An 18,367-nucleotide genomic window follows, 5' to 3' on the forward strand; every position below is an offset into this window, starting at 1 on the left:
ATTAAACTAAATTAAAATTTTAATCATAATAAAGTATTTATGAATAAAATCAACAAAATGTCATTTCATTGTTTAAATTTTAAAAAAATATTATAATAAAATAAATAATATTAAAAAATTTATTTTAACAACAAAAAGTTCATAAAAAAATTAATTAATTAAATTTTAAATTCTTAATAATTTTATATACTTTTAATAAAGTTTTATTACTCTTTTTTTTATTTATCTCAATATTTTTAAATTTTTAATATGATTGATGTTATTATTATATAATATTATTATCATAGTTTTAATATTATGTTAAAAAATTAATTTTAAATTTAATTTAATTTCATAATATTAGCTTGTAAATAAAATTCACGTTTATATCAAATCGTTTTACTTTTAATTGATAGAAGACTTCCAACAAGTATACACTCTCCTGCAATTTGATGAATAATATTTCAGAAAGAATGATTTTTTTTTTCCATCTTGAATCCAGGTGACCATTAAAGCATTTATGTATGACAGAATCTTGTTTTCACTACTTCAATAGATGTTTATGATATACTCTTCCATATAGACTTTGGTTCTTTTTCCTTGAATTATGTTGATTATGAGATCTCCTCTCTCTCGATTGCTTTCTTTCTATAACTTTTCTCTTTATATTTGTCAAAATTATATCTATTCTGATATCTTTTGTTTCCTTTCCTTGATCAAAAGAGCAATTGTATACATGTTATCGTTCTATAATTTTTCTGCATGATGTAATTTTTTACAATACAAGATATAATCAAAGAATTCCATGAATAATATTATATCAAAACATATACCGATAAATCAAATAGTCATATAAGAGCAAATATACAAGTGTAACAGCCCCAAATACACATATTTAAAGTAATTATTTATCACATGTTAACAATTTTTAACCACCAAAGTTCGTGAATTCAACATATTCACTTTTGTTATTCCTCTTGAATATGTAGCACAACATTAGGACAAGGCCAGACAAGAAAACTCCTTCAAATGGTAGTACATTACATTATCAACATAATTTTAAACATAAATGCATTCAATTGTAAGACGAAATTTGTTAATCACACAAGAGTCATTATAAGTTCCTTATTTACTCGCACAAGCATACAGAGAAAGGAGGCCTTAGAAAGAAAATTATCCATCAAAGTGAACAAGGCGTTCTCACCATGAGTGCCAGTGGTTTATGGTAAATAAATACGAGTACGAATCACTGTGCAACCGTAGAATCAGACAATTTCATGGTGTAACCAAACTTGTTCATATCAAGAAGAGTCACGCTTTCTTCCAAGAATTATAATTATCTCCATATCAACTATGGGAAACCACAGCACAAACATATATTACTCTTTCTTAAATTTGTTCCAAAAATTTGTTCTAAAAAGCAAATATTACACTGCAGAACGGTTTTATATAAATCTCAAACTTAACTAACTCTAATAAATAGTACTTAAAGAATTCCCTTTATGTTGCTTTTGTTCTTGATATAGAAATTTCCAAAAAAAAAAAAAAAAAAAAAAAACTACTCTTTCAGGAATTTTGTTTATTGTTTAATGTCAAGAAAGAAACCAAATTTTCCTTTACCGATACAACCAGCTACGGTAATTGTAAATAAAAAAGTACACGACAAGAAACTCATTTATAATGACTAACTAGTGAATCAAAATTAAGCACTGGCATTAGAGGCAGTAGATTCACTGTGCCATCTATCAGTGACGGCTTTAGGTGAAAGTTGTACCGTCATGTTTTTCAATAATCCATTCTCATCCCAATCTGGTGAAGGTAGAGAGGGTGGACTTAACTGTTCTTCATCCAGATGCTCAGGCGTATCATTTTCAATTCTCATCAGCACCTTCAAAACCTCGTCCATTGAAGGTCTCAAATCTTTGTCTCGTTGCAAACACTGAAAGGCCAATTCTGCCACTGAAATCATCATCCTCTTTACCTCACTGTCCGACTCAAAACCAAGAGAAGGATCAACCAGCTCACTAAATGCACTTTGCTGAATCTTCTTCATTGCCAAGTTAGCCAAGTTTATCTCATCCCTATGCCTGCTCATATCAACAGCCGGCTTAGAAGATATCAGTTCAATAAGCACAACGCCAAAACTATACACATCACTCTTGCTTGTAAGCTGGTAGCATTCGTGATATTCCGGATCAAGGTAACCTGGGGTCCCTAGTGGAGCAGTGGAGACATGTGTGACATCATTCGGGAACAGCCTTGAAAGACCAAAGTCAGCAACCTTAACACTGAAACTTTGGGTAAGGAGAATGTTTTTGGTTTTGACATCACGGTGGATGATGTCAGAAGCATGGAGATAACACAATGCACTTGCGGTCTCTATCGCAATTTTCATTCTTATGTGCCATGGAAGAGTGTGTGGCCTTGCAAAATCACCGTGGAGATGGCAAGCAACAGTGCCATTTGGAACGTGTTCGTACACGAGCAGTAGCTCACGACTGCGATGTGAAGTGCAGCCATAGAGGGACACCAGATTTGTGTGGCGCAAGCGAGTGAGGATGTGAACTTCGTTCATGAACTGTTCAACTCGCCTATAGTTGTTCTCATAGAGACGCTTGATAGCAACTTCTCGTCCATCTAGCAGTTTTCCTGATTGTTAAACACCATATCAATCACTGGTTACAACTCATTCACACAAAATCTGTACAAGTATATAACATGAATACAAGTATATAACATGAAGGTGAGAGAACGGTTTACCATAGTAAACGGTTCCAAAGCCTCCACTTCCAAGTTGCCTGGTGTTGTGGAAATTGTATGTAGCTTCTTTAAGCTCCTTGTAAGAGAAGAGAGGGACTCTGTAGTAGAACCTGCAATTTTCGGGGTCTGGATTTGAGCTGGGACCAATTGAATCAGTGTCTGCGTTTCTCGATTGGTGTTGAGGACCTGAAGGAATGCGTTTTCGTCTAAATATAAGGCATCCAGTTAGCACTATGGCTAATAATATCACGCATAAACCTGCAATGATGAGATACCAAATATTAATCGGGAAAAACTTTGAAGATACAATACTTCCACAAATACGAACTCCCACTCCCAGGCATGGATTAAATAAAATATATATATTACTAACTTACCTGTTACAAGTCCAAGTACCAGCCTCAAAGTTTTACTGCTATGCTTTGGCTCTGCAGATGAAGCAATTATTGAAGAAAGTTTAGTAAACAATGAAGTAATGAAGTTTTAGACTAACATTAGAACATAAAATTACGACAGTCTGATCTAATTGCCAATTTGCCTTGGTGCCAGTAAAGTAAAGATCGGTACATGGAAATTTTTCGGAAGAGATTAATATTTTAAATGTGGATTTACGTTGAGAATTAGCTCTTGATTTCTGGTAAACAGAAAAAAAGTTAACATTCAGTAATCAGCTTGACTCTTGCCAAGTTGCCACTGAAGTGCTAAACAGGAAATCATTAAATGGTCAATCAAGAACAATAATTTTTTAAAGAATAATAAAAATAGGTGCAGCTACCTCTAAAACTATCCTTCATTGGTGACAATCTCAGTGGTCTGATTCAGAAAACTCAATGTACCGAAAAGAAACATTCAATGGATAAAGGAACATAAAAGAGATCTATGCGAAGCTGACCTTTGTGACAGTAGAACTGATGATCGCGGTCAAGATAACATTGACCTCCTCTGTGATTATAGCACTCATCACAATCCTTAGATAATACTACTTGAACAACCATCTGAGCAGATAAAAACGATAGAATGTCTGTGGTATCGGCCTTGTCCTTTTTTGCTAAGTGAAGAACTGAGCAGGATGAGAAAAGTTTATGAGCTTCATCATTCTTTGGTAAGGAAAGGCTGTCATAATAGATATCATAACCATACTGAGTGCAGGAGTGATTAAAATAATGTGGTGGGGGTTTCATATTGAGGTCATGTTTGCATCGGAACAGTGTCACATTATATTTTATATAATAAGAGTATAAAGGAGAATGGGATTGAAGACTGTAGCTATTATTCAAAGTGTCACAGATGTTGTTTTGTAAACGCTGGTGCAAATCTTCATCCGAAATTGAAATCCCATCCTGCTGAATGTTGCCTGTAAGCACAAAGTATTTTCCATTTTTCTCCAGCTGGATCAATTTTTGGATTGATAGAGGATTATCACAACCATGTATGGGTATCAAGCCACAGTCTGGTTGTTCTGCCTTGGTAAAAGGGTAATGGAAAGACCCAAGATTGCCACAAGTAAAGGAGTGTGGACAACCTTGGTGCCCATATCCATAACCAGCACAGAGGATGAGTAGAAGGTGATAAAACAAGAGGAAGTTGAACAAATATACGATAGCCATACCAAATTCCGAATTGCTAGTAGCTGGTAAAACAATATTTTAAGGAACAAGTGATGAAATCTCTTAACAGTGAGCGGATTCTCTATGAATGATGTTATGCTTAGTGTTCTTAATCTTGCATAGTCTCACCCCATTCACAATATATACATGTCATGAATGAACTAATCTAAAAGAACGTCTTTGATTGGGAAGTTGACTTGGAAGATGAGCATGGAAGACTTGGAAAAAAAAGTTAAGTGTGGATGCAAACATGTTATTGTCTTCATAATTACAACAATGAAACCTGGCTCAGCTTTCCAGTCAATTTCTCCCATTGATTTTATACAGTATATTCGCACAAACACAGGACTGGAATTGACTCTTCCGAAAAATCCATAGGTGAACTTTGAACGTCAGTATTTGGTAATCGAAAGAGTTCGATATTTTCTACATATGCATTATACTATTGATTTTGATGGATAATTAAAAAGGAGATTAGATTTAACACATGTGGTAATGAAATAGGAAATGAGAATAGGTTTTGTGGATAGTGACGGGCACAAGTATGAGTCTTAAATGTTATAGAAAACGCGTCTTGAGAAAGTCTCCAGTAGATTTCAACATTTCAGGATTTCTCAAAAGGAAAGAAGTAGAGAATTTCAGAGCATGGCTACAAAGATCTTTCTGTATGCTCAGAATTTAACTGGTTTACAATATATCAATTGACGAATAAAAGTACATAAAATATTAAACTGAAATATATTAGCTTTATGAAAGCTAGTTTATTTATTTATTTCTTGTTTCATATAATATTTTATAATAAACTTGTCCAAATATGTATTAATTTTTTTTATTCATGAAAATACCATTAACGGAAAAGTGGATGTTAACAAAAACATTACATAGAGATACTCTTGTTCGACAATCACTTTTAGAAAAAGAAAAAATAAAAATAATCAAATTCTTTCACAAGTTTAACCTAATTTTTTATCAACTTAAAAATCAAAATTTAAAGAAACTTAAGAGAAATTTTACAAATTATATTTTAACTTTTAAAAACTTTTTTGTTTAGAATGTGGATGAATAAATTTACCCATACATCTCCTAGATTTTAAGTAATATTAATATATTATTTTATAAATATTGGAGCATTTAAAAATTATATATCGTGGAAACATTTTTTTTTCATTTTTAATGAAAACTTACATGTCTAAGAGAGTATGAAATGAAAATGTAGTCTTCTCAGTTACATTACCAAGATCTTAATTTTAACAACAATTAGTATTTTTTTATGAAGAATATTTTCAATCAACATTTAAAAAGATTTTTCCTTTTTAAATAAAATAAATAAATGTCTAAATAAATTACTATTATATTATTTTTGTATTAAAAATATTTTTAATGCAATAATATTCATTTTAATTATTATATTATTCATTTTACATAGTTTTTAAAATAGTGTTTCTTTTATTTTTATTGTTTATATCTTAATAAAAAATAAAATTTTAATTTATATTTTTCATATTCTCTACTCCTATCCGTTAGATCCTAATACAAAATATTAAAATTCTCACTTAGAAATAAAAAGAAATTATAATATATGAATTAGTATAAAAATCACTTTTTATTTTATAAAATTGAGTTAAGAGTTAATATCAAAATTTATTCTTTGTTAATTTATCATGTTACCCACAATTGAGTTATTATTGACAATCCATTAATGTCCTCAACCTATTGGCAATACTACTGTTGTTGTTAGCCAAGAAAAATAATTTGTTATAAAAATAAAACTTAGACTACAAAAGCTTGGGCTTAAAATAAAATATATATATTTTTAGCTTGGGTTTTTACCAAAAAAACACTTTTATGTTGTTCTTTTTAAATCGATAAGTTAGACTTATGCTTTGAGTTGATTTATGTCATAAATGAATTCTAACACGAAACTAATCGGACAAGGAGATTTACACTTCTTACGACCAACAACATAGTCTTATGATTTTGGGACAAAAACAATTTATTTAACTTTATATTTGTTCCAAAGTATTATTTCTAATACATTTGTTAATGAAACTTATTCACATTAAGGATATATCATGTGCATGTATTATAAATCTTTAGTGAATGTAAAATTGATCATAATCCTCAAACATAAAAAAGAAATCAACATTTTTACAATAAGATGATTTCATAATTAGAGACGAAGAGTATATTAAATTATATGTTAATAGTATGTTAAATTATATGTTAATTAAATATTTTAATAGTATGTTAAATTATATGTTAATTAAAGATAAAACAATTTTCCAATAAGTGATACAAACTTAACATCGTAAGTTTATTTTGTAAAATTAAATTAGACATAAATTTTTCTTTTTTAAAATACCATATGAATCCAACGTACAAATGATTAAAATTACTTTTAATTCAAAAAGTTAAATCATTGAGTTTATATATTTTTTTATATGATATTAAATATCCGATATGATAAACTTAAACACACAATTCGAAACAAAGTGATTTTTTTTTTTCAAAAAATTACATTGCTAAATTTTCCATAAACAATGTCGGTTTTTAAAATCCAGCGAACATTGTAGAACAGCCCAGCAAACTTGGTGCCAATAACTTACCCTTTTGTGGTATCTTTGTACAGAATTTTGTAATATTTATATGTACTGATGCATCCTCACCTTAGCTCTTTTGCTGGACAACAATGTGCTCTATAAGTAATCATCCTCTCTCTTCACAATTAAACAAGTGTTACTCAACTAATAATGAGTATGGTAAAATGAGATTATCAAGAAATAATGATAGAGCAAGTGATTAGCCACTTATATTAGGTGTAGTACATTTACTTTCCCATTTATCAGTGACAGTGTCAGGGGAAGTAGGATTCGTATTCTTCAACAGTACAGCTTCATCCCACTCTGGTGAAGCCGGTGGTGGTGAATGTGCACGACTTTCTGCAACTCCTCCATTATCAACATCTATCTCATCCTTCCCACTCTCAATTCTCTGCAGTTCATGCAACACCTCATCCATCGAAGGTCTCAACTCCTTTTCCCTCTGCAAACACTGTAAAGCCAACCCTGCCACTGAAACTATCATCCCTTTAACCCTACTGTCCGAATCAAAACCAAGGCAAGGATCTACAAGCTCACCAATTGCACTTTCTTGAATCTTCCTAACTGCTAGATTTGACAAGTTAATCTCATCCCTACTCCTGTTCATATCAACAGCAGGCTTCGATGAGAGCAGCTCAATAAGCACAACCCCAAAACTATACACATCACTCTTAATAGTCAGCTGGTAGCAGCTATAATATTCAGGGTCAAGGTAACCCGGGGATCCTTGGGGAGCTGTGGAGACATGTGTTACATCGTTTGGGAAGTCTCTTGAAAGACCAAAATCTGCTACCTTAACACAGAAGTTGTTGTCCAGGAGAATGTTATTTGTTTTCACGTCACGGTGGATGATGTCTGAGGCGTGGAGATAAGCCAATGCACTGGCAGTTTCTATGGCAATTTTCATACGTGTAGGCCATGGTAGAAAGCCAGGCTTGGTTAATCCACCGTGGAGATGACATGCTACGGTGCCGTTTGAAATGTATTCGTACACAAGTAGGAGTTCACGGCTGTGCCGTGAAGTGCACCCGTAGAGTGACACTAGATTTTTGTGACGCAACCGTGTGAGGATTTTAACTTCGTTCATGAACTGTTCTACTCGCCTCCAATTGTGCTCGTATAACCGCTTAACCGCAACTTCCCTTCCATCTGGGAGTTTCCCTGCAGTTTAATTTCAGGGTCTAAGTGTTACAATAAGAATTACATGATAAATATTTCTTGGTTCAACTAATTTTAGCTTAAGAAAAAGCTAGTTATTTTTTTTCTTCTTTTTAATTTTTCCCTTACAGATGTTTATGAATAAGTCTGTCCAAGCACACACTGTTATGTATTCACTGTTTAATTCTTCTTTACACTTTCAAAGTCCTATCCAATTTTCATTTTACATGTAATGTGATCAATTTTTCAGAGATCAAAGTTCTGGACCATGGACGTGTTGAAATTGACCAAGACCAATGAACACGTAGTACAAGTTCTAAACTATACAATAACATGTTGTGTGCCAAACAATCAATGAATTGTGCGGTGTTTGATAAAGTAGCTTACCATAGTAGACAGTACCGAAGCCTCCATCTCCAAGTTCCTGAGCATGGTCGAAATTGTTTGTCACTTCTTTAAGCTGCGCGTAAGAGAAGAGTGGAACTCCAAAGTATTCGGCACTATTTGCTCGAAGAGAAATGGAGGAGGAATCTGAATAAGAATCTCTTGACTTTAGTTGTCCGCCTGAGGTAGCATGTTTTCGTTTGCGGAGTAGAAGGAAAAACAACAACCCAATTAACATCATGCATGGGACTCCAATGCCTAAACCTGTGAAAAGGGCCCAAGGGAAAATATCAATTGAAGATACTGGGAGACACAACAGAGTGTATGACTGCTGCTACTTTCCTGAGACATTGAAATTAGCACTCATAGAGCTATACAAAATTTTAAAGAAGTTTTCATCATTCTGGGAAGAAAAAAGAAATCTGCAGATCCTCTTTATTCACACGCTGATGAACTTTGACACTCAGGATCAACAATTTTGAAATCGCATGTTGAATAGGAATATCGAGTTAAGTAAACAGTTCATTACCTAAAGCCAGTTTGACCTTCCAACGCGAGCTTTTTTCCGGAGCTGCAGCCATTCCAACAAACATTTTAGCAAACGACACAGATTTGAAGTGCGGAGATACATTTATGTAGACATAAATATAGCACGTTAATTGTGGGTGTTGCACCAAAAAATACTAGACAATAGACAAGCAATAAAAACAACTGAGCTCTTTCAGTCTAAGTGTACTAAATTATAGATTTGAAATTTTAAAACGATGAGAACATGGATTAGGAACATCAAGGTCACTTCTCTTGAGCTGTTTGATTATGTTTATGATATATGAGAAGGAAGTGGACTAGGGGCATTTTACAGAAAAGTAAACTGTGAAAAAACATTTAAGAACCTACAATGCGGAAAGCGGATAAAAGCAATAAGTATTAGTGCATTGCATTCGTGGATGCTTGTGTTTCCAGGGTTTTTGTTGTAGTATACCATTGGCACAACAAAATTGCTCTCTGCTGTCAAGTTGACACTGCCCTCTTTTGCGATAGTGGCAATCTGAACATTGATCTGTTAATGTTACTACAACAGTGACATCGCCAGTTACGAAAGTAAATGGGTCATTGGCGTCAGGCACGTCTTTAATTGGAAGCAGGACCTTTTTACACGCTTTCAAAGAACTCTGAGACGCATCCTCGTCTGTTTTATTGAAGTGGTTGTAGTAGATATCGTAGCCAAGGCACGCATTATACTTGCTCATATTTTTATTTGTGGCATTGAGGGTCTTGTTGCACAAGAACAGACTTGTGTTGTATAACAATCTAAAAGCAGCAAAGTGAGATTTAAGAGGAAGAGTATAACTGTTTGTGAAAACTTCACAACTTCGGTTCTGCAGAAGATCATAAAAATATTTGTCTCTAAATTGAAAAGTTGCGAAACGGATAGTAGAGCTACTAATAAGCGAATATGTGGTTACAACCTGAACCCAACCTCCATTTGGTTGTAATTGGATATATTTGGGCGTATGTGGATCATCACTACAATTTCGTATGGACAAGAAGCCACAGTCGGGGCGTCCAGTTATAGTAAAAGGGAAAGTGAGATTGCCAAGATATCCACAAGGAAATGAACACCTTCCATGGTCCCCGGCTGCCAAGAGAAGTGGCATAAACTTAGAAAACAAAAGCAGTAATACGAATCCATGAACCGGACTCATGCTTCTTCAATCGCACACTACGTCTGTGAGAAAAATAGCATAGAATTCATCTCCGATTCGATTATCCAAACTGAGCAGAAATTTGTCTAACTTGCTTTTATACTCTTTCCAATATAACACCACTGGAAGCGCCTGATACGTCAGTTAAATTAGAAAATGACTAGGAATTCAGGGAATACTCCTTGAAAAAGTTTCCAGGGAAGAGGGAGTGTGAAACCAAGACATTTACACATACATACATATCTAGCCATTAGGGGAGGGAGACCAATTCTTGCGACTATCGACAGAAGCACAAAGACTTGACTTGTCTGCTTATTCCTTATAATCTCTTAACGTACTCTGCTTCAAAAGCGAAACTTGCCTTGGTCCGGGAGGCTCTAAACCGTGTAAGAGACGCAAAGCAGAATGAAAAACACTTGTGTGCATCATAATGAAGATTAAAAAAATATCAGAAGGAGTCCAGAAGAGTTGGGAAATGCAGTGGGGCCAACGAGGTTGAAACATTTAAAAGAGGTAGGAAAAAAGAGTACTAAATGACGTTGAAAGAGTGTAAGGAATAATAAGAGAAGGTTAAGGAATGGTTAAGTCCTTTTAAGCGGTTAGGTTCACACTTTACTTCAACGTGACAAGTCAACGAGGCCAGAGAGAAAACGCGTTCGCTGTCATAATCACTGACTTCAAATTTCTTGCCACCAACCCTCCTCCTTTCTGCTGTTTCCAGTTTCAAACACTTTTCTAGCACTCTCTGTGTGAACTAATGAAAGTTTTTTGTCCTGCTTCACTGGCTTGCAAACTACTGTTAACGATAATGTATTACTCACTACTAAAAATCAAACTCAGATTTTCATTACATGAATCAATCCAGTGAGCGCAGGACTTATTATCACATGAATCTGATTAATTTTGCTTCTTTGGCAACTTTATAATAATGAGATAACTACAGATATGATTAACCCTTGTATCAGTTATCATGTTACTTTCTCTGGTAATCTGCTTTTTGTGTCCACAAACATAAATGGAAAGAAAAGTCTCTTTATTTATCCTTTTCAAGTGACTTGGCATCTTTTACCGTAGTGTGAGACAAACATTTTCCACTTATTATGTATTATTTATTTGCTTCCCAATTTCATGTTTATCTTGCAAGGTCCCATCTTATCTAACCGAAAAATTTTGATAGCCAACCACACCAATTTCAATTTAAAACGTCAATTCTCTTAAGGTGACTTTTTTCCATTTTTCAAATATTCTTTGCCATCTTTCTTTTGTCACAAAACTTATCTATTCTTCCTTTGCATCTCTCTTCATTTCACACACTACAGGGATGTGAAACAAATTGTTTTAGTTTTTCCAAGACTTGAAATTATTTATTTGCTTATAATGTAAACTCCATTATTTTTATGTTCAAATTTGTATGCTATGTCCTCATACTCCACCGTTTTGACATATCTCTCCCGAAAAGAGAGACAAAAGACTTTGACATGGGACTCACAATAAAATGAGATCCATCCTAAAATTTTACACCATATAGGAAACAGTTTTACACTGCAAGTGGTGAAGTTGATTGAAATTTTATCAACCAAATAAAGAAGTTTCTTAAGAAACATACTTTTCTCTTGTAAAGTACACTAAAGTGAAAGAAAGTAATTAGCAACCTTTGAGTAGGGATCAGCCATTCTTATTGGTAGTAGTAGTAGTAGTAGCATACTATATAAACTACCCTAAGAAACACGTTACTTTGAAGATTTAATCCCAACCTCCAAACACATTACGCTGTGGGTAAATATTAAGGTATAGTGACATTAAATGCATCAACTTTAGACCTAATATATCTAACTTATAAGCAGGGTTCCTTTCTAAAAATTAAAGTGAAATTATCACCTAGTTGTTGTGAACTGTGACTACGATATTTCATAGTCATCACAGAATAATTACGTCAACAAAAAGGTATTAGATAAGTTCCGCCACTAGCCCATTAAGAAGGACTAATATGGGTTGGTGTGTTTTAATAATAATAGTAATAATTAAATTAAATTTACTTCTCTTAAAGACTGTACAAACATCTATCCTAATTTTGGTTTTTCTCCAAAATTTATAGTTTGGATTATGAATTTCACAAATTTACTTTTTTTTTAAGATTGTTTATCATATTTGAAATATATAATTTCATAACCAAAAACTTTACTCTAATATGGAATGGAAGAATTTCTGGAAAATTCCTTATTTTCCAATACAAAATCGTTTCATAGATAACAAATAGTTCACAGAAAGACTTTTATTTTATCTGGACTTGATAAACAAAACATAACGAAATTCCAATAAATCTTCTTGAATATTACATTCGTACTAGATACTTTATTAATCCTTTTCTGTAAAAGCAGCTAAGTTCATCCTTTAAAGATTTAAAGTTTTAATATTTACTCTTTTTTTTACCGTTTACTATATTTTAGATAATGAAAAACATTGATCAGCCATCTAACAAATAAGTCAAGATGGCCGAGTTGGTCTAAGGCGCCAGTTTCAGGTACTGGTCCGAAAGGGCATGGGTTCGAATCCCATTCTTGACAAAGATATTTTTTTCCTTTTTATTTATTTTTTATAGAACTAACAGTTTGAATCCCTGCCTAATAGTGGCCCAGTTCAACATTCCATAAAGTTTACAAACATCCAGCCCAATCCATTTCAACCCACCCTTAATTCTATTGCATAGTATACTTATCTGAGAAATGAAAAACGAATTACAAATATAAAGTCCGAAAATAAAAATTTTTTAATTATATTTTGACATTAAGTCATATTATCGGCATCTTGTTAGGTTTTGAAAGCTTATTGTCAACAATAATGAATAGTAATAATAAATTGGTACAATTAATGAAACTTAAAGCTTATTGGCTTATTTGAACAAATAAATAATATATTGTATAAATAAAAATTTATATGATCCATCAAATTCGTTATTTCGCAGCAAAAAGAAGTTTTTATTTGAATTTATATAAAAAATTTAGTTTAAAAATTGTATTTGTACAAGTAATTTTATTTGTACGGTTATTTTTTTCGTTAGTACAAAATTTAACCTTTTTAAAATGCAAAGTAAGAGTTTAATAGCCGTAATTGTGTTTTAGTAAGTTTCTAAAATAAAATAAAAAATGTTTGATGAAGTATATAACCCTGAAATATCGTATTAATATCTTCATATTTCTCAATAATATAACCTAGAGCTAAATACATGCAATGAAAAATAGCCAATAGCAGCCCCATCCTAAATAATTGACAATGAATCAATGAATGAAATTTAAAGCTCAAGCATTGGAATATTCAAATTATTTTCTGAGTCAACTATTTTATAGATACAGAAGTAACATTTTTTTTTTATTTCAAAACTGTACCGACATTATTAATTATTTCTTTTGGTACATGTGCTGACACATTAATTTAAGTTATTAACAATATTATTATACTGATTAACACGTCATTATGGCTTGACTAAGTACTTTGTGTAGTTATTTTCACTTAGTTTTTGTTAGAGACGTAGCCATCATTGAAGATTGATTAGGTCCTTTCTTTTACCAAACAAACTGAAGTAGTATTTTAAACCTTCAATACAGAAGAAAGAAGAGGGGAGCTTTCAATACTCCCAATTCTGCATTTGTGTTTGCCACAGACAACACACTGCAAACCAAGAAGACACGCTAAATGCAAAACATACATCACTTTTGTAACATGCTTAATTATCCTTAAAACCATGTTTGTGTATTGAATCTTAGTCTAAAAACTAAAGTATTTGCAACTTTATTAAATCTTTAAATTTAATTCCAAAATTCAATATTTTAGTAGTCTGTAAAGATAATTTCCTATTAACACTTGTGTTCATCCAGCCATTGCAATTATGCAGTTTCAGTACAGCTAACATGTAGTCCCTATTTAGTTGGGATCTCTTTCGATCAAATAAAAGCAATCCATTTTCTCTTTTCACGATAAAAATAAAGTGGAAAAGTGCAAAAGGTTAAGCAGAAGAAGAGTGACTGACCTGGATCATCCTCTCCACATTTGGCAGAATGAACTCTGTCAGTGCAATAACACCTGAAAGCGTACATATTTGAATCAAAACCGCACCTCCCTCCGGTACTGTTGCAGACGTTGCAGTTACTCGCAGTCCACGACAGCAAAAACCCTTTGCTCAACGCTTCAGCAACCCCTCCTATTCCATCTTCCACAACCGTATCCACCACCTCACCCTTGCAATTCTCTGCCACAACGCTTATATTTTCATCTCTTTTATCCAATGCCAAAACGGAACTCGTCTCGTTTTCTGCAGAACACCCAACTCTTTGTTCGTGAAGCGAAGGTGCGTCACAGCCGTAGAACAACACCATGTCCGTTTGATTCGGAGCAACACGGAACACGTTAGTAGGAGGAAGAGTGAGATTCTGAGTTGGAACAAGACAACCTCTGGTGGTGTTTGATTGCAAAGCTGAGAACGCGGCATTGGACAGTCGCAGGGACTGATTTTGGTAGAAGATTTGATGAATGAGGTATTGGGTGTGAGAGAGATTGAGGATAGGGAAGCCATCTAGAGAACAGGAGATTTGAAAACCAGGGCTCCCACAGTAAGGTTCTTGCGTTCCTTGGATGTAAAAAGGAAAGCTTATAGATTGGTTGTTGTTGGGGCAGGTTTTGGGTGCACAAGCAACGAATTTAGGATCGACTTGAGAAGAAGTGATTTGGGCAAGGAGGTAGAAGATGATGATGGGAGAAAGGAGGGGTTTGAGGATAAAAAATTGGGTGTTTTGGTTTATCATCTTTGAAGGTTTTGTTTGTAGCTGTGGATGAAGATGATTGAAGAGAATTGGTTATACGAAAAAGTATGAACAGTTTGATTATGGCCGCCTAAAGCGAAGGGATTTGACTTTGAAAGCTGGAATTGGGAGTGGATGGTTCTGACATTTCTTTGAGTGAAAAAGAAATGTCTAGTTGTCTCTGCCTCTTATCTCTGAATTCATCATCTCCACATACAATACAATGACCAATTTTAAAAAAGAAGGGAACAAGTTGAAAATGTTGACTCCATTCTCCTCTCTCTCTCTCACTGATTGTTTAATTGATTTTCATTTCGATTTGTCTACCATTGCAGACGTTACAGACAGGGAGAGAGAGAAAGATTAATGGGTTTAAGTGCTAAAATATCCAAATTGTTATGCTAATCTTGAAAACAAAAATCCTTCAGTCAAGTAAGTTTATGAATAATAAACCATATAAAATACAGATAAACATGATAGTTTGACACTAATGTTTTATGTTCAAATTTGAGTTTTGGTTTTGATAATTGATTTCCAGTTTGTAGATCATTTTTAAATGATTGATATGAAATTTTAATTTTAATTAAAGAATCATTTATCCATTAAAATATTGTATTTGTATATATATAAGTTTTACAAAAGTTGGTAAAAGAAAACACGTGAGAAATAGAAATGTTGGTTGAGATGGTAAAGGAAAACGGTGTTATAAAAGGTATTATAAATTTGTGTTATGTTAATGATTTTGTTTTATGAATTACCTCTCCTGGAAAATCCACTGCGTCACTTTTGCTCTAATTTCCCAAATTAATTGAAATGGTGATAATTATTTAGATCTGATTTTTTAATTTGCGGGTACTATATCATTATTGTACCAAAATTAATTCGAGAAGAACTCTCTCGCACTACAGAAAACCACTCGTTTACAAAACTTGTACTCATTAATTACTTGTCACAAGCAGGCAACGAGATTTATATATAGACACAATACATCTTATTAAGTCTAACATTCCAATTATATATTAATCAGCATTTACATTTTTAATAGCATTATAAAAAAACTAATAAAAAATAAGAATGATGTGAATTTATCTTCGAAGTCGTAAAAACTAACTAAGAATAATACGAATAAGCGACACTTCTAAAATACACTAATTCATTATTACATATTTACTATTTCACATTCTCTCAAGTAAGTAACTCGAGCTTAAAAGTTATCTTTTATATACTCCCATCCATTCAAAATAATGAAAAGACGGATAACTACTATATTATCGAAAAGCACAAAAGATCTTTGTGGAGATCATCTCTTACTTTATAAAATTAATTGATTCATCCTTTACCACAATAATTAACCTCATTTATAAGAATTCATATGCACTTTAATTTAATATCCGCTGGGTTCAGCAATTTTAATTGTGAGTGAAAATTGATGACGAGATTAAGGATATTTTTATTGGATTTGTGGGCCAAATCTAAAGTGGTGTTGAACTTTAAATGTGCCCTAGCCTCTCGGCCTGAGAAAGTAAGTAACAATTGAACCGGGCCTCTGACTAGTGTATAAATTGAGGACAATGACACACATTTGACCCAAAACAATGGAAAATCAAATGATACAGATGCGTAAGAAGACAAAACTCCTCGTGCAACATTTGATCCCATCAAAGGGGTCGTTTGATCCCATAATTTCAGTAATACCATAATATTCCTCATGCTCGAAATCTTATATCGTAAATTAATACGAAAAAGTAAAATGATAATTATAAAACTTTTCTTACTTATTTAAAGTAAAAAAGTTTATGAACAATATCATGTTATGATTTTTTATTATTTTTATAATATTCCGTAACTTTCAATTAAAAAAAAATTGTCTTTCCATCTCTTTTTCTTAAAAACATTCATTTTCAAACACGTCTAATCACGAAATTGGACGTTACAATTGCTTGGACCATAAATTAAAGAAAAAGGTTATCGAGTCTCCACATTCAAAGCAATCTTAGGTTTCACAGTGATTATGGGTTGGGCTTTGTACACTATTTTGTGCGTTGAAGTTGTTTATTTTCTAAGTATGAATTTTCGTTATTTGACTTCACACTATGTATGCTGTTTTTCTGTTGACAAATGAGGTAAAAATAACAATTTAGTTTTGATTATTATGAAATGACTTCTAATTTAAAAATGAGTCAAAACGAGGCGAAGTCCGTGAGGGTATATTTGCTGAAAATTAGAAGGTTGAAAACTGATGAATATGACTGATGGGAAGAATAAAAGTGGCATGTTCATGGTGGATCTTGTGGGTCTTCCCACTAGCATTTCATTTCCATTTTTCCACCACGATTTCTCCCAACACGACCACACTCACAAACATCTATCAAACTCTCCTTTTGTACTTGCAAAATTACTGTCGTAACAATTCAATTTGAAGCTACAACAATTCTTAGGTCATGTTGTCGGTGACTGATAAACAGAATATCTATTTCAAACAGAAAATATATCTTTGTAATTTTTCACCGCACTGAAATGGAAGTCATTAAAAAATTGTGACAGTTAGAATTCAATTGGTTTGCTCTGAAGGCTCAATTATTAATGACCCAATAGTTTCGGTTAGCTATGACCCAATCAAATTTTGCGGAACAAATGCACCTTTCCAACATGCATGACTACTGTTCAAAACAAACGAGACAAAAAAAAAATTAATATGTAAAATAAAAGTAAAAAACTATAATGTATTTATATATCTATAGTATTATGTAAAGAGATTCATCTTTTTAGTGTTCATATTTTATTTTCAATTTTATTATATTAAAAAGTATAGAATTTTTTATAAAAGTTTTATTTAAAAAATATAAATTTAAAATATAATTTGATTTGCTAATAATTTTCTTTAAATAATTTGTTTATGTTATGTAGTAAGATATTTTATCTTAAATATTATATTTATTACATAAAATATCTAAGATATTTATAAAGCCACTAACCACATTTTTAGGTAAGGTGGTTATTTCTTATTTTGCTTACAAATACAGTAACAGGGCCAAGGTCCAGGTACGTTCTCTTTATGTCTAGAGACTCCAAATAATATTTCAGAGCAGTATCATAATCACTCTCTTGAGAGCTGAGGCTCCATAACTCACATCTGACTTGAGCGTCGGAGTATCTTTGCAGGTACCTCTCCCTCCTTTGGCGAGTATGAATAACAACAATTGGAAAAGAGCAAGCATCCCAGACAGTCAGGAGCAACAAAGACACACCGGACAAAGTTTACACCGAAACATTTTGGCGCCCACCGTGGGGCCGAGTGCCAACCCAAAGAAGCCACAAGAGGAGCCTCGGCCTCGATGAATCCCTTCTTCGGATAAAGCTATTGCCGCATCATCGCAAGG

At 32.9% G+C, this 18,367-nt stretch overlaps 2 protein-coding genes and 1 non-coding gene across 7 annotated transcripts; 1 reads left to right on the top strand and 2 right to left on the bottom strand.

Annotated features, from left to right (window-relative positions):
* Positions 1 to 1,578: 1,578 nt before the first annotated feature.
* On the bottom strand, positions 1,579 to 4,459 carry LOC108324800 (LEAF RUST 10 DISEASE-RESISTANCE LOCUS RECEPTOR-LIKE PROTEIN KINASE-like 1.1). The gene is made up of 4 exons (XM_017557727.2): positions 3,632 to 4,459; positions 3,117 to 3,167; positions 2,740 to 2,997; positions 1,579 to 2,628 (listed from the first exon to the last, which is right to left on the bottom strand). Exons 1-4 carry the CDS (start codon positions 4,344 to 4,346, stop codon positions 1,682 to 1,684), a joined length of 1,971 nt encoding a protein of 656 aa, XP_017413216.2. The 5' UTR covers positions 4,347 to 4,459; the 3' UTR covers positions 1,579 to 1,681.
* A 2,626-nt stretch (positions 4,460 to 7,085) lies between these two features.
* On the bottom strand, positions 7,086 to 15,193 carry LOC108326133 (LEAF RUST 10 DISEASE-RESISTANCE LOCUS RECEPTOR-LIKE PROTEIN KINASE-like 1.2). Of its 5 annotated transcripts, none has more exons than XM_052875116.1 (5): positions 9,958 to 11,014; positions 9,471 to 9,867; positions 9,018 to 9,059; positions 8,492 to 8,752; positions 7,086 to 8,107 (listed from the first exon to the last, which is right to left on the bottom strand). In XM_052875116.1, the coding sequence occupies exons 1-5, from the start codon at positions 10,192 to 10,194 to the stop codon at positions 7,146 to 7,148; spliced, it is 1,899 nt and encodes a 632-aa protein (XP_052731076.1). In that variant the 5' UTR covers positions 10,195 to 11,014; the 3' UTR covers positions 7,086 to 7,145. The 5 variants fall into 5 exon arrangements, with proteins under 5 accessions (XP_052731076.1, XP_052731078.1, XP_017414910.1 ...); XM_052875118.1 differs by having other exon boundaries at positions 9,471 to 9,799; positions 9,958 to 10,076; XM_017559421.2 differs by lacking the exons at positions 9,471 to 9,867; positions 9,958 to 11,014 and adding an exon at positions 14,219 to 15,193.
* TRNAL-CAG (transfer RNA leucine (anticodon CAG)) lies at positions 12,678 to 12,758 on the top strand. Its single transcript has one exon. It is a non-coding gene; the product is annotated as a tRNA-Leu (tRNA).
* Positions 15,194 to 18,367: the final 3,174 nt, after the last annotated feature.

Source organism: Vigna angularis, chromosome 3, assembly GCF_016808095.1.
Source record: "Vigna angularis cultivar LongXiaoDou No.4 chromosome 3, ASM1680809v1, whole genome shotgun sequence".
In the NCBI taxonomy this organism is placed as follows: domain Eukaryota; kingdom Viridiplantae; phylum Streptophyta; class Magnoliopsida; order Fabales; family Fabaceae; genus Vigna; species Vigna angularis.